Source organism: Fistularia commersonii, chromosome 3 (assembly GCF_037954325.1).
Source record: "Fistularia commersonii isolate RoL2024-O1a breed Wild chromosome 3, RoL_Fcom_v1.0, whole genome shotgun sequence".
In the NCBI taxonomy this organism is placed as follows: Eukaryota; Metazoa; Chordata; class Actinopteri; order Syngnathiformes; family Fistulariidae; genus Fistularia; species Fistularia commersonii.
The window spans coordinates 9,854,383-9,871,807 of NC_141286.1; the positions used below are offsets into that span (position 1 = coordinate 9,854,383).

The window sequence follows — 17,425 nt, forward strand, 5'->3', positions numbered from 1 at the left end:
CATCTATTTCAAATACTTATACATCTTATTTTATTTCGATATGCAGCCCAGCTGAGGGTGAGGGGGGGGATAGGGGGAGGGGGGGCAGTGTGGTGTGTGTATGCCCGAGAGAGTCAGACCCAAGACACACACACGCACAAAATTCTGAATTTGGAGATGTTTCTGCTCTTGAGCCCTCTGCACGCTGAGGACATTTGTAGCTTTCTACATTTATTTTTAGAATTTAGAACCATCCCACCGTCTTCAGGCCAACTCCTCAAGAGCCAGGTCATCACACACACTGGCTTCACTCACTAGCAGCAAATAATAAATGCTAATAAATAAATGCTAGTGATGTAAAATATAATAAATGCATTCATCTTTAACATCCATGACCAGAAGATGGCACCACAGCCAAAATCTGGTCCACCCATGTTCATTCATCAGGTCATACTGCTAGGAAAGCTAAGCTAATACATGGGAAAGCTAATAAACACACATCTTGTCAAAGACCCAGACTGAGGTATTGCAATATGTGAAATTTTAATTTTAAAATGCTACATTGGTCCTGCATTTCATTTTCAGCAATGCTTATCATAAATAGGCACTACCCAAAACAAAATGTTTGTTTGACATTAGATACATTTTTAAAGTTGAATTTGAAATTGTGTATGGTGCTTTGACTACAGGGATATTAGCTACTTTAAATAAATGGGAAATGAATACTGTTGGGAGGTGAATGGATGACCTGGAATATTATTTGATGTACTTTCATGGTAAACTATGTAGAATTTCCATATATTTATATCATAAGTTGAGTACCCAGTACCGTTTTGTGTCAAAGTACTAATAAACTCAAACAGAGACCCTGAGTGCAGGACAATCTGCAGAAGATGGATACTAATAGATTAGATTCCTTGGAGACAAGAAGAGTGCACGGGTTAATTCGTCTGCAGGTTAATTAACATGAAAGCACTGATTAGAAGGCCGAGGTGTTTGGGGGGGGGGGGGGGGGGCTTTTCTCAACTGTGAAGGTAAAAGATTACAATTTCACGCTGATTAAGTGATAAGAGGATTTGATGCCACGGGACGAGTGTGTTGTGCCCTGGCCAGCGGGGGCCACCGCCCGCCATTATGGCTTTAAGCAAGCAGGTGGGAATCAATTATCACCTGCCAACTTCCTCAATCCAATAAGGCTTTTCGTAGATTGAAAAAAAAAAAGGACATAAATCTTCCTGGGGTCCCCCGATGTTCACTTAAATTCAAGATTGCCTGTCTCCAAATAGGTAGTACAAACTGGGGAGATACCAGGTTTGTACTCCGAGTGACAACCCAGCAATTACTCTGGGATTTTATTTCAGAAAAGTAGCAACACACTAAACCCCATTAAGCAGAAATTTATACCAGATACCTTTTCTGATTGCATGTTAAATCCCAGAGTATGTAATCATCAGGTGAATCCAACAGAACATGAAAACGTCAGTTTTCATTTAGGTTTATATAACATGGCAAACATTTTGGAGGGGCGGGGTAGACTGTTGGTTTGTATATACAGTTCCAGCAAGCAAGAGTGGTCCAGCTCCTTGTCCCCACAGCGCTAAGTGATGGCTTTAAACGCCCTCTTCTCTATATATTTCACCTTGAGTCTCCTCTTGAACCTAGATTGGGGAGAACACAGATTTTAAACAAACAAAAAACCAAAAACAACAACATGCATCCTTGTGAATCTTGGTTTCTCCGTAACCCTTTCATGAGTTGTTACATAAGAAGGGATCCTTACTTGGCTCTCTCTCTGGGTTCAATCAGGTTCCTCTTCTGGAGACTCTTGAAGCGGTCTTTTAGGACACTGCCCTCTGGCTGCAGAGATCGGCCATTGCAGGGCGCGGGAGAAACAAGCCCAGGGGGAGAAGGGAGTGAGATAACCTGAACAAATTCTATACCCATCCCAAATTACAGAACACCAATCCCATCACGAAGTTCATTTTTGGTTCTACAGACACAAACGGAGCCGGAGAACTGGGAATTTTCCTTGATTAGATCTGATGGGGCTAATGAATGATATGAAAGTCGTCGGTCCAGTATTAAAGGACAATTCATGGAAAGAGCCCGACGGACCCGCCGGCTGAAAGTCATTACAGATAAGGACTGCGTTGCGTGGCCATAGGTGGAATTCTCAAAACGGTCAAATGGGTACCTTGAGCTTCCGCAGGGAGCCGGCCAGTTCGCCACTCAGTTGGACCTCCAAGTCCTGAGGCTGGAACCTGGGAGCCGATACAACACACACATTTATCTAAGGCAACATTCTAATTTACAAATTAACGGTGCACCTCATTTGCAGCCCTTGAATCAAGATCACGGAGGGGGCCTGTTGATGCATTTATATGCATCCACAGCAATATTTTTAAGTGAAACCTGGATGGTGTGAGCAGTCAGCTGAGCTGCTGTAGGACCCGAGTTATGAGCCTGGATGCAGAATTCTGTAATAGCTTTAAAATTGTGGGGAATCGAGAAAAAATGGAGGTGGCGGTAAGAAGCACCCAAGTGCATGACGTGCAATTTAGTGACAGAATTATGATTAAACTGACATTGCAGGTATTTGCTGCTAAACTGTCCTAATGTATGAGTCGAGCTTTTTCATCCAGTGGTTTGAGACAGCAGAGCCTATGTGAGCTAGCAGGGCACTACATTTGCATTGCTGTCTGCACAGCTGTATGACCTCCAGGCCTTTATTACAAATGGGGCTCAGCGAGTGCGTACTTGAGCTTGCCAAGGCGCCTGGGCTGAGCCTTCTGGGCCTCCTGCTTGGCCTGCCGCTGCTTCTGCTTCTCCTTGGTCATCTGCTCCCGCTGCCGGATCGACGTCTTTATGGAGCGGAGCTGGAAAAGCTGCTGCCGCTTATCGATCTGCTTTTTGTCTGCAAGCCGCTGCTGCTCCTGAGAGGAGAAAGAGCAATGAAGGGCGGGGGGGGGGATTCAGATGGGGGGGGTAGGTGTGGACAAGTCTTCAGAGAGGCGCTTTTAGGAATTCTATAAATAGGCCATGCCGTCACTTTCAGCCATTTCGGACAAACCCATCCTGTACGCAGGCATTCATTTTGAACTCTAAGCACGCACCTTCACTTTTTCCGCCTTCTCCCTCTTCCTTTGCCTCTCTGTCTTTTTCTCGACCATCGTGATGGACCCGACCACCGCATCGTCATCCTTGCCTTCCTCGTCCTCATTCGCAGACTGTTCTTCGTCCTCCTCCACCAGGCCTTCTACCTGCTCTCGAAGGACGGTTTCCTGAAAGCGAACACAAGAGGATTGTAGCAACCGAGGACGGTGTTCCGCTAAAGATGATAGAAAAGCCAGGAGGCGTCTCCAGCACCTCAGTGGCCTTGTCTTCGTGTTTGACGGCCAGGCATCGGTCGAGCTTCTCCTCGACCTTCTGTTTCTTCACCTCCACCTCGTGGGCCTCCTGCAGCAAAGCCTGGGTAGGAAGGGGGACGGACTATCAGCTGAACGCGGACAAGACTTCAACAGGGCTGCACAAACCTACTGAATGGGCGGAGACTGAGAAAGGCACGCAGTACCTGATGGGAGAAGAAGTCTGGGTTGTAGGAACCTCCGGGCGCGATCACCTCCACGGCCGGGAGCACCGACGGCTTCTCGTTCATCCTCTCCGGCCTCTGGCGGTAAAGACAGACAGAGTGAATAAAACGAACGTCGACAGCTCCTTGGATGTCATCAATCGTGGGGGTCATGGCCGGTTACCTTGAGGCGCTTCTTGCCCGTCTGCTGGAGGTACCAGGGATCAGCGGAACTCCCGCCTGTTGTACAAAAACAATACATGAACAGATATGTTCGACATCGGTCTACAATGATCAGCTTTTACATCCCAACCAGAGCTCGAATCTCCTCTCCATCACTCTCAGCTCCTACATCTAAAAGTGTTCCCATCATCCATGTAAATTCCAACGAAACCAGATAAAACAAATAATCTAAGCAAGAATGATATTCTTATAGATGACAAAATCCCTCTTCTGCTGATCATCACTGCTTAATCCCAAGAACAAAGTCTATACGACCAATGTTTTCTCAAGCGTTTACCCCCTGAACAGAACACACACTCACTTTCTTGACCCCAGATATCATAATAGTCTCGGTTGGGGTTGTTGTTGGCCTCAGTCACCGCTGGTTTGGCTGTCCTGTCGATTGGCTGTCTGTTCAGCAGCTGCCTCTGCCTCTGTGGCACAACGCCCTTAGCCGCCAGCTGCTCGGCCCTCTGGGCTCTGCGACGAAGTTTTTTGGCATTCGGTATTTGATGGGCCAGCACACTGGGGGCCGAGCAAAAAAAAAACAAAAAAAAAAGAGATTAGCCAGTTATCTGGGGCAGGCCGGGTAAAAGAACCCGTTGGGGTCAACGCATGTACATAGTCGGGTATTTGTAAAATCCTCAGATCCCAGGATGCTGTTCACACAACAGCCTCCCAGGCTCCTCTGTATGTGTCTTCACATTTCCGGAAAGGAAATACTGTGAGCGCAAGGATGGGATCATCACAGGACGTAAACACCGTACACTCATTGAAGAACACAAGAGAAGGGACATTTCAGTGCATCTATAAAAATAGAACAAATTCAAGCTAAAAGTAATGCCTTCTGAACATACCTAAAATAAACAGGACTGTCTGCAAGCATTGCTTGATGTACACTGTAGGGCCATAGTTATTGATCAGAGGCTATAAATGACGCACTAAATGATGCAAGTACAAAATCAATGACATTCCCCTGCCTGCTTTACAGTGCTTACCACTGCAATTCCACGCTGCAGACAACCTAAATGGTTTTGTGGTTGAAATTTCCCCACTGCGGGATAATTAAAGGAATATTGTATGATTCTTCTCTTCATCCCCTAATCCAAGGGACAATAGTCACATATAATCGAATATTAAGAGTAAATATTTTAAAAGTCACGATTACACCTGGAATTTTGAATCTCGGTGATCCCCCATGTCTGTGTTTGATCAAGTCTCGCTCTTGCCACAACCCAGCAAAGGGGAGCAGCAGTGTTCCAATAAGTATTTGGAAATAAAACTTAAATGAACAGAGCAAAGGGAGCACACAATTGTTTGGGGGCTACTTTTTGCATGATTTGACGAGGAAAGCACCTACTTCATCCTTAGCTTTAATCTAAATTTCAACGAAAACATCTAATATTTCGGCCATGTATAGAGGAGGGATAGAGAATATATTGGTAGATGGATGCTGGAATTGGAGCTGCCAGGCAAGAGGTCTCGAGGAAGACCAAAGAGAAGATTTATGGACGTAGTGAGAGAGGATATGAAGGTAGTTGGTGTGAGAGAGGAGGATACAGAGAATAGGGTTAGATGGAGAAAGTTGACTCGCTGTGGCGACCCCTGACGGGAAAAGCCGAAAGAAGAAGAATATCCAATATTTTGAAAAATAACCTCCACTTTACACAGAATGTGATAAGATCAAAATGTCAACGGAGGTTCTGTCGGCCAGATCATGATGAATTCTTGTCAAAATCTTTTCATGAGAACTGGACTAAAACCTTCCCTCTACGATGTTTCACCTCTCATCCAAGAGGCTTCTTCAGAAACAGTTTCAAGCCATCAGGAGACTTTGATGAGGATTAAAGTGTGTACTAATCATGACTTTATGATGATAAAACTAAAAAACAAAATCTACTACTCCAATCTTAATGGGAAACCCGTTTTCTGTGTGAATCTACATTAAGCCATAATGGACACTGACTCTTTTGGCACGGGGACGCAGGAGTCGGACTGCAGGATCAGGTCAATCCTCAGAGGACGCTGCACTTTCCGTCGTCTCCTCTTCTCGTCCACAGGCTGTTCTATTTCTGCGAAACAAAGACATGGTTTAGAGTAGTGTACAAACACACACGTTTCTCATTAGAATGATATCAGTGAAGAGTGTGATGATGGGTGTACAGAGACACATCTTTAGAAAAGGTTGTTTACGTTCTGCCAGCTCTAAACAATACTAGCACCTAGCATGCTTACCCTTCTGCTCAGGTTTCTTCGGCTGTCCGATGTCCAAGAAAAACAAGCTGTCATCGGTCTTCTCAGACAATAAACCGCTGGAAAATAAACAAACACACACACACACACACACACACACACACACACACACACACACACACACACACACACACACACACTTAAAATTTGTACGAAATCACGTGAACGCAACACGCATGTGTTTGCTCGTAAAAAAAACAGCAAACGTATTGTCAAATGTAGCACAGTAGCCTTAAAATTACTCAAAATGTTCCGAGTTCATATTACTCGGATATAAATCAAGAAATGCACAGTCTTTGGTGTCAAAATCTACGGAGGAGGGAGGGGGGGAAACCCACCCCGTCGTCCGCTCCTGGAGTCTGGTGTCTTCTAGAAACTCCTCTACGTCAGTAATGTCGATGTGCTTCTTCCAGCTTTTCTTCTTATTCTTGTTCACTCGTTTCCTCCGGTTGCTGAACAGATCCGATGGCTCCTTGGACGCATTTAACGTTAAATACCCCGGTTGCGACGCCGCCACGCGTTTCAGTTTCCTGACGGCCGCCATGTTGAAGACAGAAAGAACAGGTACGCGTCTTGCTCTTCATAAGTCGGCGCATGGACAGACTGTTTGTTTGTAGCGCCCCCTAGTGGACCGGCGGGGAACTGCACCAGCAATTACAGATGTGTCAATAAAAGTTCAAACTTTTTTGCACTTATTTTCTTTTCTCTGGCTTCTATTTCTCACACCTTAGGTCATCATTTCAATTTACCACATCGTTAATAAACTGTAATATGGCACATAGCGACGAATAAAAATATTTAATTCTGGTTATAAGTCGTATTTTTTTAAATACCCACGGGATAATAAATCAAAAATAATTACATTTCTGCTTCGATAGTCAAAAAATAGACGACTTGAATTTGTGCACATCGTTTTCCAACACTGACACATGCGTTTGTTGTCATGCCATTTGCATTGAAGGCACATTTCCAAAACTCGTAAAAAAACACTAAAAACAAAATAAAGGGTACAAACTGAAAATAAGACAATGGACGGTGCTGCAGAAGCCTGCTGATGCATCAGGCTATCATGTCCTTGCATGTATGTTATATGTTTGTCCCAAATGCATCATGGGAAACGTGTCTCTTATTGCTTTCCTATGTTCTTTTTCTTTTTTTTCTCTCCTCCCTTCATTTTGTTGAGAGAACAACGCTTTAGAGACTCAAGAATAAATTCGCATTTTGAAGCGGCAATCCCACGCCAACTTTTCCAAGGTGAGTATCGTCGTTTGACTAAAGGTCTAATGTATCTTTTCGCGTTGCGTTGGATTTCGGATGGACGTGTTTACGGGTTTATTTTCGATGGAAAAGAAAACGCAGAGCAGTCGAGCTATTATCTGCCAGCTCGGGGAGTCAGGGACCTAAAAGCACTTGTGATCTCGGTCGAATTCGACTCGGAAATGCGCCCAAAGTGAGGGGTCATCTGACAAAAAAATGTTCACAGAACGATCCCCCGACGTGTCTACTGTCGATTCCGAAAAGGATCTTCCACGTTTGCGGCATAAATTTCGCACTCTCCGGCCGTATTTCTCGTCACCCTCGTCGTTTGCCACAACGATTTTTCCTTCCCGTTTACATTCTTCGGGCCAGCAAGACAGCCATCGTCTTTGGGTGCGCTTGTTTGCCTCCACGAGACAGCCGGCGGGGGCGGGGTGGCTTGGTTTTCCTGTGAAATAGCTCATTCTGAATAAAATTTCGCGCCGTGTGCCGAGCCGGGACATGTGGTGCAAAGAAACGAACAAACCCGAGGCTGGCTCAAGAGGGGCGGGGTTCTTCTGAACACAGTCGTGTCGTGATTGGTTAAAGGGTTCACAACAACCGGCCCTACTTTGTTCTATAACGAATATGATTGGCTTCCATGATAAAAGAGCCCTTTCCTGATTGGATTACTGCGCTGTCAAGCAATTTACAGCGATTGCATAAGCTCACTTGGAGACTGTCGGAAAAAAAATTGGCTTTTGGTTTTGTTTTGTTTTGTTTTGTTTTTTCAAAGACCATTTTGGTGTAGTATGTCATTTTAATACACTACAAACATTCCCAATTTGACCCATACACCCTGTCAACTTTTTTATGCACGATCCCAAACACTATCAGACATTTAAAGGTACTTGATGTTAAACCTTGTGAAGTAAAAAGTTTTGGATGTTTGTTTTTGTGCTCTCAGGTGATCTAAAGCAGCAATGGCCCGTACTAAGCAGACTGCCCGTAAGTCCACTGGAGGCAAAGCTCCACGTAAGCAGCTGGCCACAAAGGCGGCCCGCAAGAGTGCCCCTTCCACCGGTGGTGTGAAGAAGCCTCATCGTTACAGGTGAGTCCAGGTTGCTCTAGTTTTTATTGTTTCATCTGCAGATATGGACTGAAAGTTTATCCGTGGTTTTACTCGTGTCAAAAATCGATTTTCTTACAAATAAAAATCTATTAACTAAACAAAGAATCTATAATATACATAAACTGCATCACATTTCAGTGGAAAAACACAGGGTCATTTTCAACATGGTAAGGCATCCTGTAGATAAACACATTTTTTTGACAAAAGCAGATTAAACCCCTCCCATGTCATAGTATACAATTGTTAAATTAAACTCTTTCCTGCGGTGGTCTATTTAATTGATCAAATGATAACTATCAAAGGATAGTTTAACATTGAAAGCTCTAGTTTGTCTGTGACATCACGGTGCATGATCCTTTTATTTTCCATCAGTTTCAATGTTCCACATTCTAATGTCACAAAGGGACACCTTCTCCATGACATCATAGCTTCTTGTTTGTCCACCAGATACATCTCCATAGAAACAGCACCTCTCATGAGCAACCCCCCCAAATCAACTCATCTGTATTTACTAATAAACATTTCTTGAGGTTTCCCCACCATCACAGCTGAAGCACCCACAGCGAGATGCATTCATTACAACCAACATTTCCTCCCTACATGAGCATTTTTGTTCAAATTGTAAAGGCCTGGCACCGTGGCTCTGCGTGAGATCCGTCGTTATCAGAAATCCACTGAGCTGCTGATCCGCAAGCTGCCCTTCCAGCGCCTGGTGAGAGAGATCGCCCAGGACTTCAAGACTGACCTGCGTTTCCAGAGCGCAGCCATTGGAGCTCTGCAGGTTTGTGCAACCAAAGTTTTTCATGCACACCTTTGTCCGTCGACTCATCCAAAATGTCTCAATTTATTACTTTTCCATCATCAGGAGGCGAGCGAGGCCTACCTGGTTGGCCTGTTTGAGGACACCAACCTGTGCGCCATCCACGCCAAGCGTGTCACCATCATGCCCAAAGACATCCAGCTGGCGCGTCGCATCCGTGGGGAGCGCGCTTAAAGTGTTTTGTTGAATAAAAACGCGTCCTCTCATCCCCTCACCACTCTTTGCTCCCTCTACACTTAGTAGTTTGGTTTGAGGTTCTCTATATATCATGATTGTGATAACCGTAAATGTGTGATTATGTCTTCTTTGGTGCTACTAGTAGCAGAATTTCTTTAGAGATATCTTCATGTATGTTTGAAAATTTGAATCACATTTAACTCCTCACTTCTGATTAGCTATCCCACAGGAATGCCTTTTCATATCCATGATAGGGTGTTTTCGAAAGCCAAGAATTATTTGAGCATAATGAGCATAGGAAAAAGCATTAAGGTTGAGACATTTTCATCTTCAAACGGACACACGTATTGATATTATGGGTCTTCGTTTTCTTCCTTTTTTTAAATGGTGTATTTCTACTGTTTTAATGTTATCAAAACCCAAACGTTTGATCCTGGTTGTCAGTTTTAGACGTCATTGTGCTATGATGACACTGCATGGTTTGACAGTCTACAAGCGGCATATATGTAGCAGACATGTTGATCATAATTTTGATTTTCAGCCAAGTTATGTCCAGGTAATATTATGAATTTTTTTGTTTCTCTCTCAGGTTGGTATGATAACCTTTTTTTTCTACTACGTATTTGATTTGTGTTTTTGGTCATTTTTAAAGCAAAAATATTTGTACTCTGAAATTCACATACAAACATAATAAACAGATTCTTGTGGTTAACCGAGCTGCAAGCAGTCTTTTGAATGAGTTTCACGGAGAAGAAAGTAAGCAAATACAAACAAGTAGTGAAACTACCGTGGCGCTATATAATGTGAGAATGAGTTGGGACGTTTTTATATAATTATAATTATAATCTCGCCCAATTCTAATCAAATATTCAACATGTGGGTCAAAATAGTTGCAAGCCTTGCTTGTTTACAGGCTTTTGCACCCGGGACAGAAAAAAAGGAAAATCACATCTGGAACACGTCATGTTGTTTTAGTTTAAAAACAAAAATACAAAAATTAAAAATTGTTGACAGAAGTCCAAGTAAGTGAACGTCAGTCGTCTAGTGGGGTTTCCGGGGTCTCGCGATTCGACAAGCCAATTAACATCTTCGGGCGAAGGCGCGCGCCGTCTCCGCGAATACATGGCGAAAAGTCAACCGAAAGTTTCGACTCTCAGCTCTCCGTTCGAGACCGGCCGCTTCCCGCGGCTTTTATTCTGGCCGTATCACCCCGACTTTGTCAAACTCCAAATGTGTCGTATTGTCGGAACAAGACGCGGGAGACCCCGAATCCTGGGTAACAAGACGAAGTGTCCGGATAAATGTTTTAGCACTGTTGCATTGTGGGACAAATGATTGACGCGGCGGCCATTTTCCCGCTGGACGCTGCTTCCCATTGTGGATACGAAGAAGAAAATAGACAAGCGATACGTTTCCCACCACTTCTGTTCACTTTTACCGCCGGTAAGTCCCTCGAAACGCACCGTTCCGCATTTTAAACGAACTTTGTGTTTTTTGAATTATAAACTGTTCAATTTCCGCGCTAATTTAACGGGGATAAACGTCATATTTCTCGCTGTGTGAGAAAATAACAAGCGCAGCTCTCGAAGCGACGGTGATATGCAGTCTTTTCCGCTGCCGTTGAGGCGAGGAGAATTTCTTTTTCAAATTATGCGCCGCTTCGGCTCGGTTCTACGCACTCGTTAGGGGCAGATCAGTTCTCCTTTCCCCATAAATACGTTCCCTGAAATGTCTTCTGTGTCCATCTCCTATTTTCCAACACACGGAAGCGGTAGGTAGTCGTAAAATTGAACTTGTATTTGCACTAGTCTTCAGCTCTTCTGCCCCTTCATCCCGTTTGCGCATCAACCCGCCGCCATCATCAGAGCGGGGTGGGCGGGTCTTGAGAGGGCGGGATACGGCTCTTAAGCCCGCCTACTTTGAACACGCCGAATCATGATTGGCCCGTCGACTGTATTTACTTGTGCGTTTTTATATAGCTACCAATAGTCTTGCCTTTCTTCTTTGATTGACGTTTTCCCATTAGCGAGCGATCTGAAAGTCTTGTGTTTACTTCAAAAGTTCACAGTACGTGTTTTGGTTTTAAAAAGTTCATGTGTAACATGTATTTAATTTCTTACTTGTCAAACAAAAGCAAATTCTTATCAAGCGTGTAATCATGGGGTAACACATGCCGTTTTTTTGTTTTTCTTACGTAGAATCATATATTTTTTCCAAGCGTCACTCCTTTCTTTGCGTGTTTTACTATTGGATCGAAAAATAAAATCGAAGCAGGACACGGAAAACACTGTTGTGCTCTATTTAACCACCGTTACATCTGTGCTTTTGTCAAACGGTCTCCAGGTGATTTGTCGTAGCGATGGCCCGTACCAAGCAGACTGCCCGTAAGTCCACCGGAGGCAAAGCTCCGCGAAAGCAGCTGGCCACAAAGGCGGCTCGCAAGAGTGCCCCCTCCACCGGGGGCGTAAAGAAGCCTCATCGCTACAGGTGAGACGACGAAAGCTTTCAACCACCAGCCACGATGCAGGTGCTCCGCGGTTTGCCTTCATTGCAATAAATAAGAATGAGATGACTTGAGTATCACTGATAGCTGACTGAAATAGTAAGGGACCTGAGCCCATTCACAATATGGAGAAAGCATTTTTTGCCTAATGATTGTTGTGAAAATAAGAAAAGTCACCAGCATAAATAAGTGTGGACTTATGCATCATAGTGTTGCAGAGCTAATAAAAATTGAAATCCACTCAGATCAGAGGGTCCAAGAATGCAGATATAGTGTCTCAAGAGAAGCTACGTTTTTACTGATTAACAATATCCTACGTTAATGCAAGACCCCATATCCTCACTACATAATTTTTGTATTGGCCGTAAAGGCCTGGTACAGTGGCTCTGCGTGAGATCCGTCGCTACCAGAAATCCACCGAGTTGCTGATCCGCAAGCTGCCCTTCCAGCGCCTGGTGAGAGAGATTGCCCAGGACTTCAAGACCGATCTGCGTTTCCAAAGTGCAGCCATCGGAGCTCTGCAGGTCTGTCGTACAAAAAGTTTTATATATACATCGGTGAAAATGTGCAGACATAATCGGATACTGTTGCTGCAACAGTGCACCCTGATACTCTCAGGCAGGCATTCAACAACATTCCCTGCAGAAATATAATTGGCCTTTGGATGCACATTTATCAGTTTGATGAACTGTGTAAAGTGGTGGTACTAACTCCACCGCAGCAAAACAGTCATATCTTCAACAACAACTAATCTATAATTTTCCCTCCAAAAGTGAAAAACTCTTTACAAAACACAGTTGCCCGTTTCTAAACTGAGTCACCATCAAGTCAGTTCTTCTTCCAACAATGGTATCTTACATGTCCACATTTGCAGGAGGCGAGCGAGGCCTACCTGGTGGGTCTGTTTGAGGACACCAACCTGTGCGCCATCCACGCCAAGCGTGTGACCATCATGCCCAAAGACATCCAGCTGGCGCGTCGTATTCGTGGAGAGCGTGCTTAAAACCCTTTCTCTTGTTCTTCCTCCTCTCCGGCGACACCCCTCCTTCACATGTCTTTCTCTCTGTCCCTTCACCCGTCAGCTAGTCCTCGCCTCCCCCTTTCCCTGTGTTAGTAGTATGTAGAGGAAAAACCTATTATATTATGAATAAAGTGTATAGTTGTGTTTTTCTTAGTGCTCACAGCAGCAGACTTCTATGGTACTCTCTTTCTGTGCATGTACCGTTTTTCTGGTGATGAGATCTCCTCAAGTGCACGTCTCCTAGTCTGCACTGTCTTTATTCCGGCTCTCCGACGCGTGTGAGACCATGATCGACCAAGGAAATCAGGAAAGACAGACTACAGACTAGAACAATGCAAATTTGGGAGGGACAGACAGAAGGAGAGGATGGGTGTTTGTCTGCTTGGGGGCTCCTGTGGCTTCTCTTTAGCAGGGTGCTAGATGATCCTCTTCTGCTGCCTACCAGCCTCGGGCACACACAAATACACACACACACATGCGTGTGCGCAGAGACAACCACACTCGTCTCTGCTGGTGTGCCCCGATATGTGTCTGCATGAGTGTTGGCCCTGATCACCGCAGCAAATTGTATACAATCCATCAGCATCTCTGGAGAAGTTTTAAGATAGTCATATTGATCATCGTTCTCATTCATCAGGATTCACTTCTTTTCTTCCTTTTTTTTTTTCCCCAAATAAGGCTTGCACTTGGGTTTTCTTTTCACCGCGGTCCATATGTGGATTGCACAGATATTGGGGGGGATGGGGGGGGTGAATCAGATTTAAAACGCAGAACAATAACGAAAGTATCAGAAATATTTTTCTACTGAAATATTAAGCTACTGATTTGTTTTGGCACCAAAGTTTGATCCTCTTTTTTTCCTGACTAACAGATGACCTTCACCTCACCTTTTTTGTGGTGTTTAAAAGTGGTTTCATTGAATTGTATTAACCAAAGCCTGAGGCTTCAGCTACAGTGTTTGAGATACTTTTGTAACAGTGGCTCATTTTTTAAAGAAAAGTACGGGACCTTTTAGTTCTAAAGGTTCAAGTTTGTAAAGTTCTCCAAAATCAAATGTTCTTAACATGGGGAAAAAAAAAACTTTTTTTTTTAAGTGATTCAAATGTGAAGATGTAAAATGGAGTTCCATAACAACCAATGGTCATGTTTTCTGTATACGTCCCCCCTTTGCCTCAAATTTGTTTTTTCTCCAGATTTATCAGTTTACCGTTTCTCAGGTTGACTCCTCACCCTTATAACTTAATTTGTTTTTTTCTTGCTCAATTTCATTTCTTTTTTTTAAATGTTGAAGATGACGTTTGTAATTTCCAGATTTGTCATATAAGGTGGTAATAAATGGATGTTACACACTCCTGCCTGTGTCATTTTGTGTGTTTTTAATAAAGTCCAAGCACTAGCTTGTCAGAATTCACAGATATGTGTTTTTTTCTTTAAATGGACAGCCTGAAACAAAAGATTAGCTTTGTGTTGTAAATGAAAAAAATAACAGTTATACATTGCAGTTAAACCCATCCACATTCAGAGGCAACTCAACCCACCGCCAGCTCAACCACTAGGTAGCAGCAAAGCACTGGAAAAAGGCAGCAGTACTTTACACAACCAGCTTCACAAGGACAAAATCTATTTGCGCTTTATGAACTATGTATATGTGACGCTACGTTCCCCTATACTCACGTTTAAGCGATATGTCTTTTTATTGCATTGCATTTACATCCTGAATAGACTGGAATTTTGTGTTTTGCAGTTGCTTGACATTTAAAGTAAAAGAACAGGCAGCAGTTGCTTTTTATTTCATCTTTGTTCCGGTTCTTGATTTTTTTTTTAATTTCACCTTTCACACACTCTTTCACAGACTCTGACATTACAATTAATATCCCTTTTCTGGGTTGACATCATTCCTCGTCAGTGTTTCATTTCATCCTTCTACTTCCTTGATTAAAAGGGATAAAGCCATGCCCTCAGCCATATTCATTACAATGAAAGACACACACACACACACACACACACACACATTCTCCCATGTCACTGTGGTCTCAGCTATCCTCATTACAGTGAATCACACATAAACATCTAATCAAACACCAGCCTTTAATCCTGTTGTTTTGAATGTGCTTCACTGCTACTGTAGAATGGACACACAGAGTAAATAATCAAATAAAAAACAGGCTATGAAATGGGAATTGAAAAGCAAACTGAAACTTCCAAATTACAAGACGGCAGGACTCATGCCAACTATTGAATTGTATATATCAAATTAAACAATTTCCCGTACTGCTGTATATAGAAGATCCACATTTTATTGATAATAATCAATAGAGCTGTTGCAGTTTTACCAGAGGATAATAATTACATTATATTCCTCATGAGTATTTACATTTTAACTCATTTGAAACATCGTTTCACACTGAGTTGAACTGTTGGACTTGGGACATATGGGTGTAGAAAGATCCTGCCGTTTATTTTAGAAAAATAGCAAGAATAGGCCCTGAATTGCCCATAAGTGTAAATGAGAGAGTGAATGGTATGACTCTATACGTGGGCCTGGCGACCGGTTTAGGGTGATTTCTCAATCGCCCAATCACCCAATGGCTGGAGCGACTTGGAGTGCTGGTTAATGAACTAATGAACAAATAAGGTTACAGGTTTGCAATTTCCTACATTTTTTTACCTGCTTTTACCAGACAGGGAATTTATTTGCTTCAAATTTAATCAAAATGTGAGTTTTCTTGAGTTGAACGTGAGCAACGTGAGGCCTGATTCTGAACTAATTACCAAAATGTAATGCTTGATGGGCATCATGCAGAGGCACGAGACCACTCATCTGCAAGATGACAATTACTCCACATATAATGGACTATCTATGAGTGCATGAAAAAAAGACACATATGACAACCCCCCCCCTCCTAATTGCAGGTCTTTGTGTGCATGCACAACTGTGTGTTCACCTTCCCCAAGGTCTGCGTAGTGGCGCTCCATCTGTGGCACTCAGGGGATTACAGCCAATCTGTCTGTCTGCCGCTCAAAGTGCTGACCGTCAGAGCAGCACCAGATTAACACAGTGCTGGGATTGGTAGACAAGGGGGGGGGGGGGTCGAGAAAGAGGGAGATGTGTGTGTGTGTGTGTTCGGGTTGTAGATTAGAACACAACTGGTACAGTGTGTGTGTGTGTGTGTGTGTGTTTGGGAAGGAGGGTTTATAGATATAAATCAGAGAGGGGAAGAAGAAAGAGACAGATGTATATGGGGGGAGGAGTTGGGGTTGGAGGTGGTGGTGGGGGGTGGGGCAAACTGTCTGGGATATGGTTTGTGTTCAACTCCTTAAAATGCAATTGTTTAAAAATATATATATATTCAACTCTATTGTAGTGATATTGTTATAAACTTTAATGCTAATAAAAGTCATGGGAGGGTTATAGTATGTTCTGCTCCATACCAGCAGGTGGCAGTGGTCTGTATTCATCTGTCAAAAAAGGGGAAATAGAGGGGTAAAAATGTATTTGAAAATAAAATTAAGACAGCTCAGCCGTCACATCGGCTGTTATTTTTAAATTGCAAACCTTAATCAAGAATACCTACAGGGATTTGTCTCAAATGGTGCCACTTTAATGGTGTTAATCTGAAGCGGTTTAGCAAAAAGAAAAAAGCCTCTTCCTTTGCTGAAGGCCTCCGTTCGGGATTCTGGATTTTCCCACATTAGCCGTGTTCAGTCAGAACAGTTATGAGAACGGTCAACCTTGATTTCCATTCCAGAAAGTGGCCTCCTACAGGGGAACCTTTAAGGTTTGCATTCCCGCAGCCAGAGAGGGCCGTGCACCTTAAGTGCCGTGCTCAAAAACAAACCACAGCAGAAGAAGAAGCTGCCATAGCTTTCATAGCTTTGACAGCTCGGAGAGACGGCGACCGGGGCAGAGCGGGCTGGCAACCCAATCTGTGTCCACCGTGAGGAGGACACCCAATCAAGCTACGACGAATTCAATGGAAAAATACCCCCAGGGGTGCCCGAGAGGGGGGGAGGATGAGCACCCCAACAGGACGGATTCATTAGTAACAGACCAAGGCAATGGACAAACGACTACAAGCTCACAGTGTATTTGTGGAAAGGTTTGTAAAAACATGCACGGCTTGAAGATCCACCAAGCAAAGAAGAAGTGCTTGGGGGGAGCAGGAGCAACGCAACGCACAGGTGTTCCACCTGGTGAGACACAGGAGGGGCCTTGCCCGGAGTCACCCCACAGTGCTCGGAACCTCCAAGCGTTGCTCTTGCGCTCCTCGAGCATCGATTCAGAGCGGAGGCGGATCAAGTGGCCAGCAGCTACCAAATTTAAGCTGCTGCACCACAGCATTAGGAGAAGGGCGCTACCGATGGAGGCATGACCAAGTCCTGAAGACCATCGCTGAGGCACTCAGCACAGGGTTGGTTTGGGCAAAGCAGTTCCGCCCTGCCAAGAACTCCATTGGCTTTGTCAGGGCTGAAAAGAACACAGCTAAAAGAACACCAGCAGGCATCCTGACATC

At 43.9% G+C, this 17,425-nt stretch overlaps 3 protein-coding genes across 3 annotated transcripts; 2 read left to right on the top strand and 1 right to left on the bottom strand.

The window, feature by feature from the left end:
• Nucleotides 1-1,298: 1,298 nt before the first annotated feature.
• On the bottom strand, nucleotides 1,299-6,584 carry nop53 (NOP53 ribosome biogenesis factor). Its single transcript, XM_086143570.1, has 12 exons — nucleotides 6,361-6,584; nucleotides 6,005-6,081; nucleotides 5,736-5,841; nucleotides 4,092-4,294; nucleotides 3,732-3,787; nucleotides 3,551-3,646; nucleotides 3,346-3,447; nucleotides 3,093-3,260; nucleotides 2,737-2,912; nucleotides 2,174-2,240; nucleotides 1,760-1,836; nucleotides 1,299-1,637 (listed from the first exon to the last, which is right to left on the bottom strand). The coding sequence occupies exons 1-12, from the start codon at nucleotides 6,564-6,566 to the stop codon at nucleotides 1,577-1,579; spliced, it is 1,395 nt and encodes a 464-aa protein (XP_085999696.1). The 5' UTR covers nucleotides 6,567-6,584; the 3' UTR covers nucleotides 1,299-1,576.
• A 556-nt stretch (nucleotides 6,585-7,140) lies between these two features.
• Nucleotides 7,141-10,103, top strand: LOC147235449 (histone H3.3A). The gene is made up of 4 exons (XM_086143572.1): nucleotides 7,141-7,276; nucleotides 8,226-8,369; nucleotides 9,018-9,171; nucleotides 9,256-10,103. Exons 2-4 carry the CDS (start codon nucleotides 8,242-8,244, stop codon nucleotides 9,382-9,384), a joined length of 411 nt encoding a protein of 136 aa, XP_085999698.1. The 5' UTR covers nucleotides 7,141-7,276; nucleotides 8,226-8,241; the 3' UTR covers nucleotides 9,385-10,103.
• Nucleotides 10,104-10,698: 595 nt separating this feature from the next.
• LOC147235450 (histone H3.3A) lies at nucleotides 10,699-14,263 on the top strand. The gene is made up of 4 exons (XM_086143573.1): nucleotides 10,699-10,830; nucleotides 11,731-11,874; nucleotides 12,261-12,414; nucleotides 12,765-14,263. The coding sequence occupies exons 2-4, from the start codon at nucleotides 11,747-11,749 to the stop codon at nucleotides 12,891-12,893; spliced, it is 411 nt and encodes a 136-aa protein (XP_085999699.1). The 5' UTR covers nucleotides 10,699-10,830; nucleotides 11,731-11,746; the 3' UTR covers nucleotides 12,894-14,263.
• The last annotated feature ends 3,162 nt before the right edge of the window (nucleotides 14,264-17,425 follow it).

What these genes read in the sequence shown, in the direction of transcription:
- nop53 (XM_086143570.1), bottom strand. Translation starts at nt 6,566, where the DNA reads ATGGCGGCCGTCAGGAAACTGAAACGCGTGGCGGCGTCGCAACCGGGG. An exon ending in TGATATCTGGGGTCAAGAAA is followed by an intron (nt 3,788 to 4,091) that starts GTGAGTGTGTGT and finishes TTTGTACAACAG; the next exon opens with GCGGGAGTTCCGCTGATCCC. An exon ending in AGAAGGCGGAAAAAGTGAAG is followed by an intron (nt 2,913 to 3,092) that starts GTGCGTGCTTAG and finishes TTCTCCTCTCAG; the next exon opens with GAGCAGCAGCGGCTTGCAGA.
- LOC147235449 (XM_086143572.1), top strand. Translation starts at nt 8,242, where the DNA reads ATGGCCCGTACTAAGCAGACTGCCCGTAAGTCCACTGGAGGCAAAGCT. An exon ending in AAGAAGCCTCATCGTTACAG is followed by an intron (nt 8,370 to 9,017) that starts GTGAGTCCAGGT and finishes CAAATTGTAAAG; the next exon opens with GCCTGGCACCGTGGCTCTGC. An exon ending in CAGCCATTGGAGCTCTGCAG is followed by an intron (nt 9,172 to 9,255) that starts GTTTGTGCAACC and finishes TTCCATCATCAG; the next exon opens with GAGGCGAGCGAGGCCTACCT.
- LOC147235450 (XM_086143573.1), top strand. Translation starts at nt 11,747, where the DNA reads ATGGCCCGTACCAAGCAGACTGCCCGTAAGTCCACCGGAGGCAAAGCT. An exon ending in AAGAAGCCTCATCGCTACAG is followed by an intron (nt 11,875 to 12,260) that starts GTGAGACGACGA and finishes TTGGCCGTAAAG; the next exon opens with GCCTGGTACAGTGGCTCTGC. An exon ending in CAGCCATCGGAGCTCTGCAG is followed by an intron (nt 12,415 to 12,764) that starts GTCTGTCGTACA and finishes CCACATTTGCAG; the next exon opens with GAGGCGAGCGAGGCCTACCT.